The following is a 20772-nucleotide window of genomic DNA, read 5'->3' as shown; positions in this document are numbered from 1 at the left end:
AGGTATAGAATCATAGTAATAAATTACTATGTGACAAATTACAAATAACATACAAATAAGATCTTAATTTTTCCCATTAGTTTTTTTTTTTTTTTTACCTGGGAGGGGTATGTAAACATACAAGGAGAGGCAGATATTTAAATCTATTAGTAGGCAAATGGAGACTCTTATATACAAACAGTGTAATTTTAAAAAATATGTTTTATACAAGAAAAGAAAGTAGAATTTTTAGTGTGGACCACATGCATGCTGTAAACAGTTGATTTAACTATTGTAACTCCTCTCTATTTCCTGAAATTGAACCTCAGTGTTTAGTTTCAGTTCAAAGTGTGTAAAAGAGAGGTAACATTTAAAAATTACTGTGGGATAAAAACTGAGCCAGCACTTATGTCATCCTGTATGTGGGTGACCATATTAGACATTCTTTGGCATCTTAGTAGAGGTTTGTCTTGACTGAAAAAGAAATGTGGTGGAAGATAGTACTTTTCAGTTAGTATCCTACCCTGTGATTTCATAAATGTTATAGTATCAAAGTTAAAGGATTATTTCTAACTAAGTGTTTTGTAAAGTCTTTAAGAGTTTCTGATTGAAAGTTAAAATGACTTTGAACCAAAACACTGAAAGGCAATTCAGTTATCTCTTCTCCAGGCTTGATAAACTCAGGTTCCCATTACTTTTAACTTATAGGTTATATTTTCCTATTTTAAGTTACTGTGATGGGTCTTATTTAGGCTCTTTCTATCAAAAAGGTTTTCTCATAGAGTAGTTTTAAGACAAATCTGAAGTTCTTAGCCTATTCCATGGAACATAGTACTCAATGAATGATAGCTAATAAGAACAAGGAAAACAAAGACATTGAAAATAATGCCATAATTTATTTAAATGTAGCTTTGAATTCTAATCTAGGCTTAAATTTAAGTATTTTTCATTTTTTTCCCTTTTCTGAGATAAAGTATACTCTAATATGCTACTGCTTTAGTATTTGAAACATTCATGAGTAAGAGGTACTAAAAATAGTATATTAGTAATAAAAAATGTAATTTATCTAGTTATATCTTTCCCCAACCTTTATTTTTCAACTCTCCGAAAGCCCCTTCTTGATGAACCTTTTTTGTGTGTGTGTGTGTGGGTGTGCTCAGTACTGTTATGCAATGACAGCTACTCTGTCATTGTAGGGCAGGAATGAAACCTGCTTGGGGTCATTTATAGCTGATGGTCTATGTAGACATAATTGTGCGTGCTCAATTTTATTCAGACTTAAAAATTCAGTTCCTAATAGTACATTGGTAAGTGTAGTTTTGCTCTTAAAGAGATCTTCAAAGATAAGAACTATCTTTGTCAGCTCCTCAAAGATAGAAATTTTCTCCTGTTCATCTTTGAATCCCCAGTGCCTGGAACATAGTAAAGAAATGCAGGAATGAATATCTTTTGTCCACCCCCATCCTTTCTCCCACTTCTGCCTGACCATTCAATAAAGCTTTTAGTATTCTTTTGTGGGAATGGAGAGTTTTGTATGTGCTCTGAATTAAAAAGCATATTAAAGTAAAAGAAACAATCAAGGAAGTGGAATGTCTAAAGAAAATCACTTTTACCTGTGTGTATATCTTGATTTTTTTTTGTTCATCTTTATTATAACTAGCCTTTGATAGAAACATTTTCTTACTGTTCTTCTAGATAGTTTCATTGTGCTTTCCATATTTCTTTCTCTCTTTAAAATTTTCCTGTTTGTGAAATCCAGAGAATTGATACATAGACATTAAAAACTAATGTAAGTATCTAATAAGGGAATCAGGACAGCTTAATAACTAGGAAAATGTCTTATTTGTATGGAGAAAACTGCATGTAGCTTTTTTAGGTTCATTTGAATTGTAGTATACTAGGAAAAGAGTCAGAGAAGGCAGTGGCAACCCACTCCAGTACTCTTGCCTGGAAAATCCCATGGACGGAGGAGCCTGGTAGGCTACAGTCCATGGGGTCGCTAAGAGTCGGACACAACTGAGCTACTTCACTTTCACTTTTCACTTTCATGCATTGGAGAAGGAAATGGCAACCCACTCCAGTATTCTTTCCCAGAGAATCCCAGGGATGGAGGAGCCTGTTGGGCTGCCATCTATGGGGTTGCACAGAGTCGGACACAACTGATGCGACTTAGCAGCAGCATCAGGAAAAGAGTAACTTAACTGCCTTTATCCCCAGCACAATACACTGTAAACCTAATTCTTCCAATTATGACATACCCTTATTTCTGCCTCCCAGGGTACACCCAGTATGCCATGAGGATTACCCCCCTCCTCCCAACAAAATAAAAGCAACTCTAATTTGTTTTCTGCCAAGCCACTTCTTCATAACCGGACTCCTTATTTACTGATTAGGATATATGTTGATGACTAAATCGTTTCTGTGAAAAGGAGCCATATTTTTTATGCTGCCAGTTAAAAAAATGTGATTGTTTGTTTTCCCATCAAAGTAATTTGACTGTCCCTGAATTAGTCTTTTTTTAAAAAATTTATTTATTTTAATTGGAGGCTAATTACTTTACATTATTGTATTGGTTTTGCCATACATTGACACGAATCTGCCCCGGTGTACATGTGTTCCCCATCTTGAACCCCCCTCCCACCTCCCTCCCCATCCCATCCCTCTGGTTCATCCCAGTGCACCAGCCCCGAGCATCCTGTATCATGCATCGAACCTGGACTGATGATTCGTTTCACATATGATAATGTGAAAATGTTGCATGGAAGTTAGATTTCCCTGTAGTAACACACATTAAATTACTCAATCATGAAAACACACCTGCACAAAATATTATCTGCCAATAAAGTATGTGAACAGCTTATTTGCTTTCCCCCTTCTCACACTGGGTATTGAGCTAAATCCTTTCCAGAAATCTAGATTGTTCTTGAGTATCAGGTCTTCAGCTGTCCTTTGGGCCTTTGCACACTCCCCACAACACTCCATCTGAATATTCACACACAAATGTTATGATTTCATTTTGAATGAATAGACAGCATTGTCAGACATGGCACTTCAGCAACCTACCTGTAAATCACTGATAAAATAATGACCCAGGACATTTTGTTCAAGTCTGTTTAAGTTAGGAAGTGGTTTGGTATTTGTCAGCAATGTTAGTAATATTTTGGGGCTTATTAGTGGTGAATTAAAATGTAGCTTTAAATTTTCTTTGCATTTAATTTTTTTGTTATTGCTTTGGTGTTAGATTTTACCAATTCTGAGGGAGAAAACTAGAATGTCTGGAAGGAGAATTGTAAATACATTATAACCAAATTGAGCTTGCTACAATTTTATAATAAATATTCAGATCAATTTTAGGATGTGGTAGTTTTGTGATAATGAGGTTGAGCAAAGAATTGGCTTATAAATCTGGCATTTAAAATTCATGAATGTTACAAATTATTTGAAGGCTATAAATATAGATAAGAATTTAAAATGTTAATTTGTAATAATGGCTATATGTAAAATCTATATGTGTGTAACAAGGAAAGAATTGAAAGCCACATGCAAGTTGATTGTTTTTTCGAATTAGAAATGAAGTTGCGACAGCATAATCTTAACCTTTTTGCATTTTATTTATAGTTTTTTTTTTTAAATTTTAGTTTCAGTCTGATGGAAGCAAACAAGAAGATAAAGAGAAAACGGTAAGGGACTAGAAAAGTCCAGTGTGTCTATTGTTTGTCTAGGTACAGCATACTGTGAATTTTACTGTGAACAAGCTTTAATCACCTATGTGAATAACTATTTTATACTTGTACATGTTGAATATAGGTTTTGGCTTATCATACAAAGTGTATTTTATGATTGACAGCCTCCTGTTTTTGAGGATTACCTTGTTCAAGAAAGGAAAAGGGATAAAAAGTCCCTCATTCTTGCTACACCTTTCCTTCCCTCACCTCATTTGCTTTCTTAGATAGAGAAACAGAAATACATTCTGAAAAGTACAGTGATAATGTGGGGAATTAGATATGGTGTGTTATGAAATCAAAGAATGGCAGTTTTTCAAAGGCTCACATAAATTTGGGGGGAGTAACAAAACATAAATTTGTTTTAATATGCACCTCTTACTGAAATAATTTTTCTCCTCTTCTTAGGAAGTTATCCTTAGCTGTTTACTTAGCATTACTGACCAGGTATTACTTCCATCTCTTTCTTTGATGGACTGCAATGCTTGTATGTCTGAGGAACTATGGGGAATGTTTAAAACATTTCCATATCAGCATAGGTAAATATATAATATTTTTGTATTTTTAGTTGAACAGTTCTAGTGCACTAACCTCGAAATGTTTAACTTTTCATAATTCTTCATCTCATCATTTTTAAAGATATCGTCTGTATGGCCAGTGGAAGAATGAAACTTACAACAGTCATCCACTTTTAGTAAAAGTTAAAGCTCAAACAATAGACAGAGCCAAATATATCATGAAGTAAGTTTTAATTTATTTTTCTTTTTAATATCTGGATCTGATTTACTTTCTTTCAGCCAGCTTGTCTGAGTTTCAGTTTTGAGGACGCCCAGGAGTATTTACTAATGGTATAGCTGATTATATACTTCCCGTAGAGTGACTGCCAATTTTTGTGGTTTTTAGCTTGTTTGACTACAGTGTTAGCTTTTGCAGTTGTCATTTTGCATAGCTACAAACTCTATAAAAATCTTTTATAGGATGCATTATATTATAGGATTTTTTTTTAAAAGGAGAGCATACTGTGGCCTTTGCTCAATTTGGGTAATACATCCAATGGCTTGTACAAGATAGTCAAAGTTCTAGGAATTTCTGCTGAAAGTTATAGCAGTTTTTTTTTTACCCTTTTTGGAAGATCTAGTAGAATCAAGCAAAACTATCTCCTTAGGGAGTCAATTTTTGAAAAATTTCCATTTTTTAAATTTGTGTGCTTTATTTTCATGTCACTAAAAACATAAGAGTGATGTTATTCCTAATTCCTAGTAAACTGTTTGAAGTTTAATTATGAAAATTGTATACTTCAAATCAGTACTGGTTTAGATACTAATTACACAGCTATATTGCAAGGATTTTCAGCAAGGCTGTTTTTTGTCATTTCTTTTACATTTGAGTGGTGGTATGGTTATTCTAATTGGAAGTAGTGCATTCTCTAGTTTAACTAGATTAAACAGTGTGCAGTGAGACTTTCTTTGCCTAGTGATATTATCCTAGGTTGCAGTCTACTAGGGAAACAAGTGAGTGCACAATCACAGTCTGGTTTAATAGATGGCTGTTACACAGCATGTATAACGTTCTCTGGGACAATTGAGAAGAGAATGAATTATTCCACCTCATGGAAGTTAGGAAAGAAAGGCATGGTAAGAGGTGAATTAAGAACTGGTCCTTCCGAAAGAGTTCCAGTTTTAAGAATTCCCCAAGTAGGGTTTCTAGCTTAATAATAGCTAATATTTATGAAGCCATTACTATATGTGATGGACACTGAACTAAGTACTTTATATGGATTATTTAATGATGTATTAAATATTGAATCTGTCTCTTCCACTCTCTACCCCCACTTACTTAGTTCTTTCAGCTGGAGTATTATAGTGCCTTATATTATTCTTTCTTCAAAATCCTTTGGTGACTAACCATTGCCTGCAGGTTATATGTCAAACGTCATGGCACGGTGATATAAGAGAACCTCCATGATCTGTCTCTCACTGTTTCCATCCTCATTTCCTGTCAGTTTTACCTCTAGCTGTACTGAGCCCCACGTTTGTTTCCCTGAATGTGCTATGGTCTTTTTCTTTGCGTATATTTTTTCTTTTGTTCATACAGGTTTTCCCTTACCTCTTTTCCTCTCTCCATCTGGTGACCTCACCCTTGGATGGTGGGCTCCAGTGTCACGTCTGTGAAGCCTTCCATTGCATATACCACCAAGCAAAATTGATTTTTTAAAAATTTAATTAATTAATTAATTTTTGGGTCGCTGGGTCTTTATTGCTGCGTGTGGGCTTTCTCTAGTTGCGGTGCGCGGGCTTCTCATTGCAGTGGCTTCTCTTGTTGCAGAGCACGGGCTCTAGGGTGTGCAGGCTCAGTAGTTGTGGTGCATGGGCTTAGTTGCCCCTCGGCATGTGGAATCTTCCCGGAGCAGGGATCGAACCGTGTCCCCTGCATTGGCAGGCGGATTCTTAACAACTGGACCACCAGGGAAGTCCAACGATTGTTCTTTATTTGTGCCGCCACTATTAAATATGCATATAAATACTATCATACTGCTTATGTATATTGCTATGATTATTTTTCTTTTTAAAATTATCTAATTTTTTTTACTAGTTTATACATTCACATGTTTTAAATTTTAGTAGATATGAAAAAGTAGACAGTAAAATGTCTCTCACCCTGTCCACTCAGTTCTCCCAAGGGAAAAAATGTGGCCACTGTTTAGTTTCTTATTTATCATTTTATATTTTTATGTATATGCAAATAGGTATAAATATATTATTCCCTCTCCTTTTATACTATTAATGGTGTATAATAAGTAATGTTCTATAAGTTGCTCTAATTGTTTATGAATAAAAAATTTTTTTAATGGTTTTAAATCTACCTCCCCAGCTGAACTGAGCTTGAGAGCAGGAACTGTTACTCATCCTTGTATTTCTAGTGATTAGCACTCTGCCCGTCATAGAAGACATTAATATGAATTAATGAATAAGTAAAGTAATATAAATGTTTATCACAGAACAATATGTGCAGAATTTTTCATGTATTTGGATTTTTTTGTTAGCTGTAACTGTTACACTAGCCTTGAACAATATGATTTTAGTATTCATTGAATTTTTTAAGTTGAGAATGAAGTCATTAATTTATTTCACCAGTTTTGATTACTGTTTAAAACATGAATTTTCTATAGGGCATCCAGTAATTCATTCCACAGATGCTCATTGATTGTGTTCCATATGCCAAGCACCATAGTTGCTTGAGGGGAAGACATAATCAAGAGAATATTCCTTTTATTATAATTTTTTTTTTTTTGGTGGAGGGAGGAAGCAGAAAAATGAAATAAAAAATGTGGGAAAGAAGAGCTGTTTTTGTCAAGTAGGAGGGCTACCTGAAATAGTAGCGTTAGAAGTAAGGGCAGGTGGTGGTAAGCTTGAAAGTGGAACAGTATAGCCAAAGTTTAAAACTGATGGGTCATTCTTTTCTATGGGAAAAAAAGAAACTGGGCATAGAGAATGGGGAAGGGAAGCAGTTGTTGATGAAATAATTTTGATTAATGGATCAGTTTTGTCTTAAGTTTTTTAAGATAATTATAGTTTGTCACTTCCAGAATGGTCACATTCCTTGAACTGTCAACTAAATTCATTATTTGTTTCATTATATTTTCATTCTAGAAAGCTGTCACTTGTTATTTTTTCAGGTTTCTAGATTTATTATGTAATAATCTCATCAGAAAAGTTTAAGATCCTGTGTAATAATTGTTTTGAATTTGTAAACATTTCATAGGTATAAATTTCCAAAATGTTAGTAAAAGAATACTTAGTAGAGGGTGAATTAAAGAGAAAGGAAAGAGTAGAATTGATTTTTCAGGACTTGATTACTTTGAATATGAAAATCAGAGAACTTCTGTATCAAGGGCAGTCTTGGCTATCATTCTTTTAGGGTCACTAAGACAGATGGCATGAGGCATTTCAATGTATTACACCAAATTTGTTATCCTAATCCATAAACTGATAGTGAGCCCTTCTAAATCTGAAATAATTATTCTCTGTAAGAAGAGTTTTATGTACTTGTAGAGTACGCTAAGAGTTTTAATGCTTATTAGACTATTACTATAAAATGAAAATGTGTATATTTTAAATGTTAAGCATTAATACAAAAGTTTAATACCCTCTTGGAGAATGCATAATCAAAATAGCTCAAGTCCTGCAGTAAAGCATATGGTGAGGGTGGTTGTTTACATGGATCCATTTTGGATATATGGGAAATAAATTTTTTTTCATGATGTAACAAAACTATCAACATTACAAGGGAAATTACTTAAGATGATCCCTGCCACCTTTTTCTCCCCTTATAGGCGTCTAACCAAGGAAAATGTGAAGCCTTCTGGAAGACAAATTGGGAAGTTGAGCCACAGCAATCCAACCATTTTGTTTGATTATGTATGTTTTGAGGTTAATATTATTTTCAGGGATTTTTCTTTTTGTTGTCTTTAAATCAGCACAAGTGGAGATAGAATGATGTAGCTTAAAAAATGATAGTTTTAGGGGAAAATCTTTAGCAAATGAACCATTGTATGGTTATTCTAAAAATAAAATTTAGTATGCTATATACACTACACATTGATCTACTTTTCTCGTAATATGTGACAATGCTACTGCTATAAACAGATTCTCTGACATTGTCTCATGTATCACATTTTGAGTTACAAAAACAATAGATACATTATTTGTTGATTTAGTTTTTAGAAATACTTGAACAACATTTCATTGCAATTCAGATGTAACACTTTCATATTTAGAATGTGATTTCTAAAACACATTTGATGTCAGTCTAGCTTCTATAATTCCAAAATTCAAGTTTGGATGTCCTGGAATTATTTCCTAATTGGAAAATGTAGCTTAAGAAAATATTTTCTTAGGAAATGATAGAATAGTAGGTTTTATATAAATAAACAACAAAAGGAAACTAATTTTAAGTATTATTTCTTTTGAAAAATAAAAAAGACTAGCCATTATTTAGTTAGCACAGTAAAAGTTCTCTTTTGATTAGTTAATGCCTTTTATTCTTTGTTGCCATCTTCCAGATCTTGTCACAAATACAGAAGTATGATAACTTAATAACACCTGTAGTAGATTCATTGAAATACCTCACTTCGTTGAATTATGACGTCTTGGCCTGTATCCTTTCAAATGAAGTAATTCGTAGGTTTTACATTTCATAGGTTGTAGCGGTGAATGTTTTATTTTCATTCTAAGTTCCTTTCTTAACCATCTGAGGTTGATTCAGATGGCTGATTGGAAGGTTGGCCAGTCTGGAATTTGAATCTGGGTTGTATACTGGGAAAGATAATGTTAAGATTACCAAAAATCTTTGATATAGTTAGATTCTATCTTACATGCTAAAAGATGGAAAAGAGGCTGCTGAAAAGAAAAGTTGGTACTACAGTGAGAGTATTTTTCAATAATTTGTAATAAATTGAAGCTAACAATTAACTTTTTCCAAAGGGTGGCATTTTATTGTTCTTTTAGCTAAAGGTCATTGTTAGAGATGTAATGACTTAAAATTTTTTCTTAATATATGAAAGATTGTATCATTGAAGCTTTAGCTAATCCAGAAAAGGAGAAAATGAAACATGACGACACAACCATCTCAAGTTGGCTTCAGAGTAAGTATTTTTATTTTTCCAAAGATGAAACTTCCATCTGTTGTTAACTGCCGTGCTATGTATTCTGTTACCTATGCTAAGAATCTATTTGTCAAGAGCTTTTGAGACTATCTAACCACTCAGTTTGTTCTATAGAGGGTTCAAGTCCTTGGTTGTGTAAGGAGGTTCATATGGTATTTATTCCTTTTCTAACTCAAGAGATCAGTATTGGCTGTGATAGAATTTGGAGAAACATTACTGGGGAGATGAAAATTCCCATCCATTCTATTATCTTAGAAGAATTAATCTTAAGGGAACTATTCTTCTGTCTCTCCTTTCCATCCTGAGGTTCCAGTTACCTTAAAAGAACACAAACTTGGTTGTTTAATAAAAAGCCCTAGTATTGTTTTTTCCCCCCTTGTACCTTTGATTTCTAGCAGCCATTTGCATTTTCTTTCAACCAGTTGTGTCTCTAATAACTGAATCTTCAGTAACTCTCTATTGCCCTTTGAAGTCTGCAATCTGTAATATATCATTCAAGTAAGTTCTTTTGGAATCAGGTCCTCTTTCTATACTAGCCTTATCTTTTGCCCGTCCCTAATATTCTAGTTCGGAGAAGGCAATGGCAAGCCACTCCAGTACTATTGCCTAGAAAATCCCATGGATGGAGGAGCCTGGTAGGCTGCAGTCCGTGGGGTCGCTAAGGGTCGGACACGACTGAGCGACTTAACTTTCACTTTTCACTTTCCACTTTCACACATTGGAGAAGGGAATGGCAACCCACTCCAGTGTTCTTGCCTGGAGAATCCCAGGGACGGGGGAGCCTGGTGGGCTTCCGTCTATGGGGTCACACAGAGTCGGACACGACTGAAGTGACTTAGCAGCAATATTCTAGTTCACATGGAAAGTGAACTTCTTGCACTTTCCATGGCCTTTTTGCACATATTATTCCCTCTTCTTGGGGGTACACATCCATACCCACTCATCTCTTCCAGCACACTTCTACTTATTCATTAGATTTCAGGTCACTTTCTTTGGGAAGCTTTCCCTGTTAACACCTCCCACCCAAAAAGTCAGAATGAAGTGTCCCTCTTTCGTACTGTTGTGTAGCTTTTTATTTATCATAGTTATTTTAGTTTACTTTTCTGTATCTCTCTGTAATGTAAGCTCCTTGAGACCAGGGCCTGTGTTTTGTGCATTATCCTTTAGGTGCTCAGCAAATAATTGTTGAAAAGGGTGCAGATCACTTGACTTCACTAGGGTCTCCTCCTCTTGTCTTGACTGGGATTTTCTCCCTACTAATGTGATAAAGACTATTGGCTAAAATTGGTCTTTTGTTTGCTTCTTGGTCTGGTGATGTTTCCTTGCACCTCCACAACTGGTGGCACATTCCTGGATAAAGTGAGATTTTTTTTTGTGACTCAGACATTTGAGGGGCAAGTGTTTTGTTGATCATTCAAGTTTGAGTTATATGAAAGATTCTATTGTGGCCTAATTTATGTCGCAGATTGTGGAATCAGGCCTAAATATTTGAATCACTGTTCTACCTCATATCCAACTCTGTGACCCTTAGCTAGTTTCATGACATAACTGTTCCAGAATTTTCCTTATTGATAGGTTTATACCAACTTGAGATGATTATTGCAAAGATTAAATGAGATAATTACATAAAGAGCTTAGTAGATTACTTGGCATATGTATGATCAATGAATATTAGTTATTAGGTTGGTGCAAAAGTAATTGCAGTTGTGCATTGTTGAACTTTGCCATTTGATATTGAAATACATTCTTAAATAAATGTGGTTATACACTTTTGTATAAAACGATGTTATATAACATTTTAATGTGCATTTCTCACTCTATTATTATTATTTTTTTTGCTTATGACTTACTGCTTGCTGTTTATATTTATTTTAGACTAGGGAAATGACATTAGACAAAAAACAAATTCGAGTGATTTTCTTATTTGAGTTCAAAATGGATTGTAAAGCAGTGGAGACAACTTGCAACATCAACAATGCATTTGACCCAGTAACTGCTAATGAATGTACAGTCCAGTGATAGTTCAAGAAGTTTTGAAAAGGAGACAGGAGCCTTGAAGATAAGGAGCACACTGCCCGGCCATCAGAAGTTGACAGTGACTAACTGAGAGAATTATCAAAGTTGATCCTCTTAACAGCTACACAAGAAGTTTCCCAAGAACTCTTGTCAACCATTCTATGGTTGTTTGGCATTTGAAGCAAATTGGAAAGATGAAAAAGCTTGATAAGTGGGTGCCTCATGAGCTCACCGCAAATCAAAAAAATCATCATTTTGAAGTGTCGTCTTCTCTTTCTCTACACAACAACAACAGACCATTTCTTGATTGGATTGTGACGTGTGACAAAAAGTGGATTGTGTAAGACAACTGGGGATGACCAGCTCAGTGGTTGAACCAAGAAGCTCCAAAGCACTTCACAAAGCCAAATTTGCACCAGAAAAGGTCATGGTCATTGTTTGGTGGTCTGCTGTTGGTCTGATCCACTACAGCTTTCTGAATCCTGGCGAAACCATTGCATCTGAGAAGTATGCTCAGCAAATTGATGATGTGCACCGAAAACTGCAGTGCTTGCATCTGGCGTTGATCAACAGAAAGGGCCCAGTTTTTCTCCATGACAATGCCTGACTGCATGGCACACAACCAACACTTCAAAAGTTGAATGAATTGGGTTACAGAGTTTCGCCTCATCTGCCATTTTCACCTAACCTGTCACCAGCTGACTACCACTTCTTCAAGCATCTTGACAACTTTTTGCAGGGTAAATGCTTCCACAGTCAGCAGGATACAGAAAATGCTTTCCAGGAGTTCGCCAAATCCTGAAGCATGGATATTTTATGCTTCAGGAATAAACAAACTTATTTCTCACTGGCAAAAATGTGTTGATTGTAGTGGTTCCTATTTTGATTAATAAGGATGTGTTTGAGCCTAGTTATAATGATTTAAAATTTCACTGTCAGAAACCGCAGTTGCTTTTGTACCAATCTTAATATTATTAATTATAAAATTCTATTCGGTGGCATCAGCAACACAGTTTTTCCCAGCTCATTTTGTTTTGGAAATTGAGTTAGTTGAAATGACATTTAATATTGTGCTTTTTGTTTTACAAACTGTTTTTTTAAAAAGCCCTGTTTTTTGTTTTTATTTCATATAGGTCTGGCTAGTTTCTGTGGTGCAGTTTTTCGTAAATATCCAATTGATCTTGCTGGTCTTCTTCAGTATGTGGCTAATCAGCTAAAGGCAGGCAAAAGGTATACACAGCAAATTATATGTAAATGAAATTCAATAATTAGAGTGCTTCTGCTGGTATTGGGATACTGAGGTTGCTAGTATCTTGAAAAACTATTTGTTGGTTGTAGACTTAACAATAATAGTTGTTTACTTATTTACATGGAATTCTTTAATTAAAAGAAATTGAAATTATAACTTACATATATAAACAGAATTTTATAATTTTATAATATTTGGCTACATATGTAACTCATTAAAAAATTCATATTGACTATGCATTAGACTTTTGAATAAATGATTGATATGGTATATTTTAAATCCTCTTATGGAAAAACATATTGCACTATTGATTATGCTACTGGGCAGGAATTGGCCTTTACATTGAGCATTTGGTAGGAATGTGTTTATTTTGAAGGTGTATATACTGTCTTTAAAACAACTATTTTTTTAATTTAAACTTTAGAGATGGGTAACATTAATGTATCTTTGGACACTGTCCTCTTTTCTTTAAAAATAGTGAGTTTTATTAGTTTATTCTGGACTAATATCAGTGCTTAGAGTTTGAATTAGAATGTAGATTAAACCCCATCAGCAATAGACTGACTAGACTAAGAATTGAAAATTGTTTTCAAAAGCTTTCTGGCAGAAAGCAGACAGAAATCTGTAAAGCTCTCTGGTGCTTCAAACAAGTATTATCTAAGTAATTCTTGACAGATTGTTTTGGCTTAGGGAAAATTTTTAAAAAGAAAAACAAAACTATGTTAAGGATCTGTTGGTCATTCCCATACATTTTACTCTTCTGTGATTATTTAGGCCAGGAAAATAATCATGTTACTTTAAAATCTCTAGTTCAGTTTTCTGTACTGTGATATAGTTTTTGTGACCATCTAATGGAAAGATTTCATTGGTACTTGTTGCATACTAATTTGCATGAGGGACCTCTTGTTTTCAAAAACTGTGTTCAGAGAAGCAAGGCAAGTTGAAAGAGTAAGCACTTACTCTCTTAGAAAAACCACCGTTCTTTTTTCTAAGAAAAAGGAGTCTTAGAAAAACCACCGTTCCTTTGTCTGTTAACTTGTATCTTGGGTATGTTTGGCTTTACCTTTCTTTGGAAACACATCTGCATTTATTTTGTAGAAAAGTATGTTTTTACTTCATTACTTAACAAGTTAAGGAAGATCTTAGAAGTCATAAGGTGTTATTTTCATCAGTAGTCCTAAACTTAGAGAATTCAAATGAGTAACTGTTGGCACAGTAATAAATATGCTTAAGGCAGACCTCCGAACTGTCACCTTAGGCTCAAATATTGCAACTTGGAACTTGCATTTCCTTCCTTTTTTTCCTTTCTCCTCTCCCTGCCTCTATTCCTCCTTCTTAGTGTAGTAATTACAACTCATTTACATTTGAAGTTTCAACTGTAGACTGTTTCTTATTTTTCCTAAATAGTTTTGACCTGCTTATACTGAAAGAAGTGGTACAAAAAATGGCAGGAATAGAAATTACAGAAGAAATGACAATGGAGCAACTAGAAGCCATGACTGGTGGAGAGCAACTAAAAGCTGAGGTGAGAGTTGCTCTTTTTGTTTAGTGACTTAAAGTTCAAACTGGATGCATGCTACCTTTTAAAATCACATTTAAAAAAGTACTTGGAAATATACCTTACCAAGGAAATGAAAGACTTATTATGCTGAGAACTATAAAACATTAATAAAGGAAATTGAAAATATTTCAAAGAAATAGAAAGATATTCCATGCTCTTGGATTGGAATAATTAACATTGTTAAAATGACCATACTATCCAAAGCAATCTAGAGTTAATGTCATCCCTGTCAAAATATCTAGGACTTTTTTTTTTTCACAGAAGTAGAACAGAGAATCCTAGAATTTATATGGAACCATAAAAGACCCAGAATTGCCAAAGCAATTTTGAGGGAAAAAAACAAAGCTGGAGGCATAACCCTCCTAGACTTCAGACAGTACTACAAAGCTACAGTAATTAAAATGTATGCATGTTCATAATAAAGAATTTAAACTTCACATAAGTACATAAAGTTAAATGTCAAAGCCATACCCTTCTCTTATAATTGTCCTCCTTTTTAAAAATTGCAATGTTCTAGTTATTTTAACCTTTTTAAAAAGCTGAAACAAAGTGTAAAAGACAGTAATACATCTAAAAGGAAATAAATATCAAATCTTCTGTGGTCCTTGATACCCCAACTGGCATAAATCTGAGCATAGTTACTCTGTTGTTGAATCTACTCTGAACTGACTAAAGAATAATCCTTTATAAGGAACCACATGGTAGAAAGTGGAAAATATGTAGAAGTTTAAAGACAATTGGCAGTTTTCTTTAAGCCAGTGACTAAAGCCAGTGGCAGTAATAGTGTCAGTAAAATAAATTTGTCAGGAGAGGGAAGGAATGTAAGATGTGTGAGTGAGATTTTTTATCTTCAGGATTGTAACCAAACCTTTCCTGTTGTGTTTTTTTTTCCCCCCAAATCAGATGGCATGTGTTATGTACTGGTACACTAGTAAATTTATGTCTTCTGTTTTGCAGGGTGGTTATTTTGGCCAGATAAGAAACACTAAAAAATCCTCCCAGAGATTAAAGGATGCACTATTAGACCATGATCTTGCTCTTCCTCTCTGCTTGCTTATGGCTCAGCAGAGGAATGGGGTAATCTTTCAGGAAGGTGGAGAGAAACATTTGAAACTTGTGGGAAAACTCTATGATCAGGCAAGTTAAAGTGGCCTTTGTGTTTCTGTGGGTTTTTAAATTTTGATAATGGAAAATATGGAATGTTATATAATTTGAAAAATGTCATTTTGCTCATCATATATATTATATATACCATGGTATATATATTATAGTGTATATTATATATGGTATATATATTATGGTATATGATGTATATATAAAATAGACATTCTGGAAATAGGGACAATTTCTGTACAAATTATGGCTCTAGGGGATATAATAGTATAAGGTTTTCAGTCATTTTTGAAATTTTTATGGTAATCAACTTGCATTTATAATATACACAAGGTTAGAACAAAAACCTAACAAAATGTGAATAATGATAATCATAGAGTGTTAATGAACCCTGATCAGTTTTAAGCTCTAACAACTTTACATGGTGATGTTAATTGTATCACTCTCTGAAAATGTATTATCGCTTCTCGGCCTTTTGGCTAAGATCAAGTGTAAAAATGTATTGATGTATTCCTGGTCAATAATACTCAGGTGACAAAAGATGTAGTAATATGTCTCTAGTCAATAATGCGTTAAGCACCAAAACCTATGGCTAACCTAAAAAATGTGTTTAACTATCACCATATTACAAGATAATAAAAAAATCACACGTGTTTTATAAAATTTTCTACTTTTAAGGGCCAAGAGAATTGACTTGTATATATATAATATTGTTCTATAAAATGTAGGTAAATATATTTTACCACTAAAAGTGGTGAACTTGAGACCTTGGTTGACTGTCAGATTCTCAAATTAGTCGACTTCTCAGGACTTGAGTGTCTTTTTTGTAATATGATTATATGATTAAGTTTGTGGATTGTCTCCAAAGTTCTTTCAAGTAGTAATATTTGAATTCTTAATTGTTAATCAAAATATTGTTAAAAATAACATCGTAGTCATTTTGGAAAACATTGCATTGGTTTAATAAAATGTTAGCACATTTGTGTTTTTTGTCTTATTTTTTAAATTTAGTGTCATGATACCCTGGTACAATTTGGTGGGTTTTTAGCATCTAATCTAAGCACAGAAGATTATATAAAGCGAGTGCCTTCAATTGATGTGCTCTGTAATGAATTTCACACACCTCATGATGCAGCATTTTTCCTGTCTAGGCCAATGTATGCACACCATATTTCGGTAAGTATTTTTGCTGCCATTCCAAGAATGAGTCCACATTACTTCTTAACTGTTTTATTTGTAAGTGCCTAGTTTGACATAGGTTATTAGAGAGTTGCTCTTTTGTTAGTACTCTGCTCTGAGCAGTGGTCAATGAACATAACCCTTTTAAAAAGTAAAGTCTTTCTAGTTCTATAATTTTACTGTTACTACACTACCAGGTGTCCAAGTTGATATCTTACAGGCCCTCTAGAACTATAGTTTTTTTTTTTTTTTTTTTTTAGAACTATAGTTTTTAAACATTAGTACAGATCATCAGGGAATTATTAGAGAACCACCAGGGAAGCATCTTAAAAACTTAACCCCATGTCCATAAATCCTGATTTAGAAACTTGAATGCTACCAGAGAATTTTTGCTTTTTTTTTTAATAAGACTAGATGATTCTGATGCAGATGAATGTGGCATATCATTCTGAGAAACACCCCTAGTGAATACAGAGAATCCTGTTTCCTTAGTGACAGTTATCCTTGTCAGATAGTTGACTTGCTATTACACATACTGCCTTGAAAGAAAAGATTGAAAGACTTAACCACCCCCAAACATTTTAAATACTCCTGCACTCTCTGTTGTGTAACTTCTAGGAAAGGTATATTCATGGTTCCTGTTTTATTTCTCTCCACCTAAATAAAAAACAAATGAAAACAAACAACAACAAAAAAGCAAACTAGAGTCCCCCAAGTAGGTTATCTCTTTTGTGACTGTACTGAAAATCAAGTAAGGATGTGGGGTAAGAGGAGAAAGCCCTTCCTCTTCTTCTCTATCTGCCACCTGGACTCTTCCCTTCAAAGCCATTGCCTCTAATAGGAAGTTACTTTTCCTTTTTCCTCAGGGCCATGGTCAGTCCTCTGTTTGGAAACTGTGGTCTTCTCCACTCTGACTAGAGTCTAAGCATATTCATTTTTGTGTAGGCTTGGATTCTGGCCCTTCTGTTTATCTGTTGTTTTTAAGCCTGTACTGTGCAAGGCTTTCATTACAGATTTGAGAAAAGATCTTGGTTCCCCTCTATTTAACTAGGATCCCTTCTTTTTTCCAGTAGGGATACAGGGCTGTGTATTAGAGTTTGACAAAAGATGCTGAGAAATTTGGAATCTAATTGATCATTTGCTCAACCTGTTAGTTGTAAACCTAGCTGTTAGTGTTTACATATCAACCGCTACAGTCTCACACTTAACCTCTAACAACTAACTAAATGTTAATTGATTCAACTATTGCTTGCAATACTGTGCTATACAGTCTAGAGGGAAAAAGACAATAAGGGAGTAAGATTGGATTGTTGCTTCTCCTTCAGACTCTTCTCAATCCAGAAAATTGTTATATTCTCTTTGTGTAGTTATATTTTGTATTGTTGCTCCACCCCCAGTATATCAGTCTCAGCTATATAACAGGGGACCTGATTTCTTGAGGGACTGAGGTGGGAGAATTGCTTCATCTCAGAAGTTCTGACCTACTGTGTACTATACTGAGAAATGAACACGCTAATCAGTGATACTGAACCCTAGCAAAGAGGAAAACTTGGTTGCTTGAGGTTGGCTGAGCATTTCCAGGTCAGAAAATGGAGCAGGTCATTCATACCAACAGCTACTTTTTCCATAGCCTGTAGAAAATATTGCTTAAGAGATAAACATATCTAAACAAAGAAACGTCATTCCCCTCTCAGGGTTGAGAGGAAAACAGAGAACTACAGAGGTGACTGTACAACCAAGTCAGGGGTAGGCCACATACCACCCCCTGGAAAGGGAGTTCCTTGGCAACCTTGGTTGCACTGGATTGGGCATCCAAACTTCCCTTGGGATCCTTAGACTTTGCCTCATGCAAAAGCCCGTCTTGAAGAATCCCCCCCTCCCCTTAAAAATACCTATTTTATTTTTTGGCCATGCCGTGCAGCATGTGGGATCTTCGTTCCCAAACCAGGGACCATACCTGCCTGCTCTGCATTGGAAACGTGAAGTCCCAACCACTGGACTGCCAGAGAAGTCCCTTGAAGAACCTTTGGTGAGAGAGTATGAGTATTAAAGGGCAGCTAGGTCCCTTCCATAAAGTGATTACTGGTAGACTCTCCTGGGAATAATTAAGCCATCCAAATACTGCTCAGATTGTTACACCAAGAGTGTTTTGAACAGTGATTAGAAGTACAGCAGAGACTTCCTGGCAGTCCAGTGGTTAGGACTCTGCTTGCATTGCAGGGGGCATGGATTCAGTTGCTGGTTGGGGAACTAAGATCCCACATGCCATGAGGCACAGCCAGAAAAAACAGCAATAACAGTATCATTTCTATTCTGTAGATCTAGTTCTATTAAACTTACCAATTCGACTGAAGATATGAGCTTGAAGAGGGGTTAAACTGACTTTAGGCGAGGAAGTATTTGTCCTCAGCAAATATGAAGTATAGCCATCTTTTCTGATCAAGCCTGTTTTGTTTTCAGCTAGATAGGAACCAGGAGGGTGCCTGGCAATAGAAGTCACAGATTCAGAATGAAAGGATTAGGGAGACTAGGGCTATCCTATAACACTCTCATGTTGTTGTTTATTCCCTAAGTCTTATCTGACTCTTTGCCACCCCTTGGACTGCAGCACGCTAGGCTCCTCTTTCTATGGGATTTCCCAAGCAAGAAGACGGGTTTTAATTGTTGAGACCCACCTTGCAACACTGGTCTCAAAGAAAGGCTTTTCCTCTAGTTCGTATTCTAAATATGACCAAATCAGGTAGATAAGCTATCTTATGCAGGTAATTTCAGCACTGTTTTATTCTATGTTTTGTTAGAACCTCAACAGATATCATTCTGCACACATAGGTTCATATTATTTGACTTCAATAGGACTTCAGTAGGATCAGAAATTTTAAAGTCTTTCTTATCCCAGCTGCTATTCTCTCAGGTTTTTGGTGTAATTGGGACCTCTCTCCTAAGTAATGTTCTTTTTATTTATAGCTTTGTCATCTGTAGCCTCAGTAGTTATCAGCCTGCTCTCTACAATGGGGATAACAGGAGATAATTTTTCCCACTTCTAAAATAATTGTATGATTCTCTATTCTGCTTGAGATATCCTGTGAAACAAAGAGCACTTGGTGTGCCTTCAGGCCAATGAGCCTAGAGTATGGCAGCAGTCAGTGGGAATGGCAGCCGGATTGTAAGGAGCCAAGGCTCTGCTTGTCATGATGCAGAACTGGAAGTGGGACCTTTGACTTCTGACCTTCTAGTTCTGGGTTCCATGTTTAGCAGAAACTGTGAATGATTTAATTGCTTTTCTAGTATAAAGAAGCAGCTAGTTTTAGATGTCCTCTTAGGTTCATCTTCAGGGATGATGCCTAACCCAGACAGTTTTCTGGATGAGAGCTCTTTCATCTTAAAGAAACTGAAGGACGTGAGACAGTAGCAACAATTCTACTTTGTATTGTTTTCTTTTTTATGTTTGGCATATATTTTATGAACTATTGATAATATGTGGTCCCTTCCATTGTACTAACAGATTCTTTTTTTCATACAATTAATCCCCTGACTCTCCCCCAAACCAATCAAGCCAAAAAATAAGCTATAGGAAGTCAGTTCCCATATGCTTTAAACTTCAGTATACCATAGTCATTCAGAGAAAATCTTATTTGGCTTAGCAGTAGGATTACCGGTATGTCCTTGTTTGCCCAAGACTTTCCTAGTTTCAGCACTACAGTCTTGCATCCTTGGAAACCTCTCAATTACAGGGAGATCTGGACAGTTGGTCCTCCTACTTAGCAGTCTTATGGTAATATTCTCATAACCTTCCTTTGTGTTGATCCAGCTTCTTAATTGACAGATCATAACAGATGACAGGGGCTACATGTAGTGATAAAACATTCTGTCTTGGTTTGCTGTTCTGCTTCTTTCCTAGTGTTTAGACCATCTACTTGGTTCCCTTGAATATTTCAAAAGCAGGAGTGGAAACCCCACCTGTTCAGTCTTTGATGCAGCAGCAAGAAAGTATAGTGGAGGAAATGGACAAGGGGCTCACATACCCTATTCACTTACTCAGCAGAAACTTGTGCAATAGGAATCTTCTGAAAAGCTCCTAGTAAGCACACAGGACTAAATATTGAAACAGCTTCCAGGGATGATTTATCTTTAATGTTGTTGGTAAGAAATTAGATTTCCTGCAACATTTTTGATTGGTCATTTTCTGATTCTTGAAAAGGGGACCTAGGTTTTTTTGGTGACTTTTTATTTTCTATTGGAGTATGGCCAATTAACAATGTTGTGATAGTTTCAGGTGGACAGCAAAGGG

At 35.3% G+C, this 20772-nt stretch overlaps 1 protein-coding gene across 13 annotated transcripts in view; it reads left to right on the top strand.

Moving 5' to 3' along the window:
- THOC2 (THO complex subunit 2) overlaps positions 1 to 20772 on the top strand; it is a 112638-nt gene that overhangs the window by 68009 nt on the left and 23857 nt on the right. For 9 of the 13 annotated variants that reach the window (XR_008681557.2, XR_016036929.1, XM_055393977.2 and 6 more), the window contains exons 13-22: positions 3618 to 3659; positions 4110 to 4240; positions 4341 to 4442; positions 8035 to 8131; positions 8764 to 8857; positions 9265 to 9345; positions 12516 to 12612; positions 14039 to 14156; positions 15150 to 15329; positions 16317 to 16481. Coding sequence is in view for 11 of the 13 variants with exons in the window: in XM_055393977.2 (XP_055249952.1) it covers positions 3618 to 3659; positions 4110 to 4240; positions 4341 to 4442; positions 8035 to 8131; positions 8764 to 8857; positions 9265 to 9345; positions 12516 to 12612; positions 14039 to 14156; positions 15150 to 15329; positions 16317 to 16481 (1107 nt within the window). In the remaining 2 variants the exon portion in view is untranslated. The remainder of the gene's footprint in view (positions 1 to 3617; positions 3660 to 4109; positions 4241 to 4340; positions 4443 to 8034; positions 8132 to 8763; positions 8858 to 9264; positions 9346 to 12515; positions 12613 to 14038; positions 14157 to 15149; positions 15330 to 16316; positions 16482 to 20772) is intronic. The other 4 variants (XM_055393983.2, XM_055393982.2, XM_055393980.2 and 1 more) reach the window with 1 other exon arrangement.

This window comes from Moschus berezovskii, chromosome X (genome assembly GCF_049115385.1).
Source record: "Moschus berezovskii isolate FMDL1 chromosome X, NW_MosBer_1.0, whole genome shotgun sequence".
Taxonomy (NCBI): domain Eukaryota; kingdom Metazoa; phylum Chordata; class Mammalia; order Artiodactyla; family Moschidae; genus Moschus; species Moschus berezovskii.
Note: the sequence above shows the minus strand (reverse complement) of the source record. Positions and strands in the feature narration are given on the sequence as shown.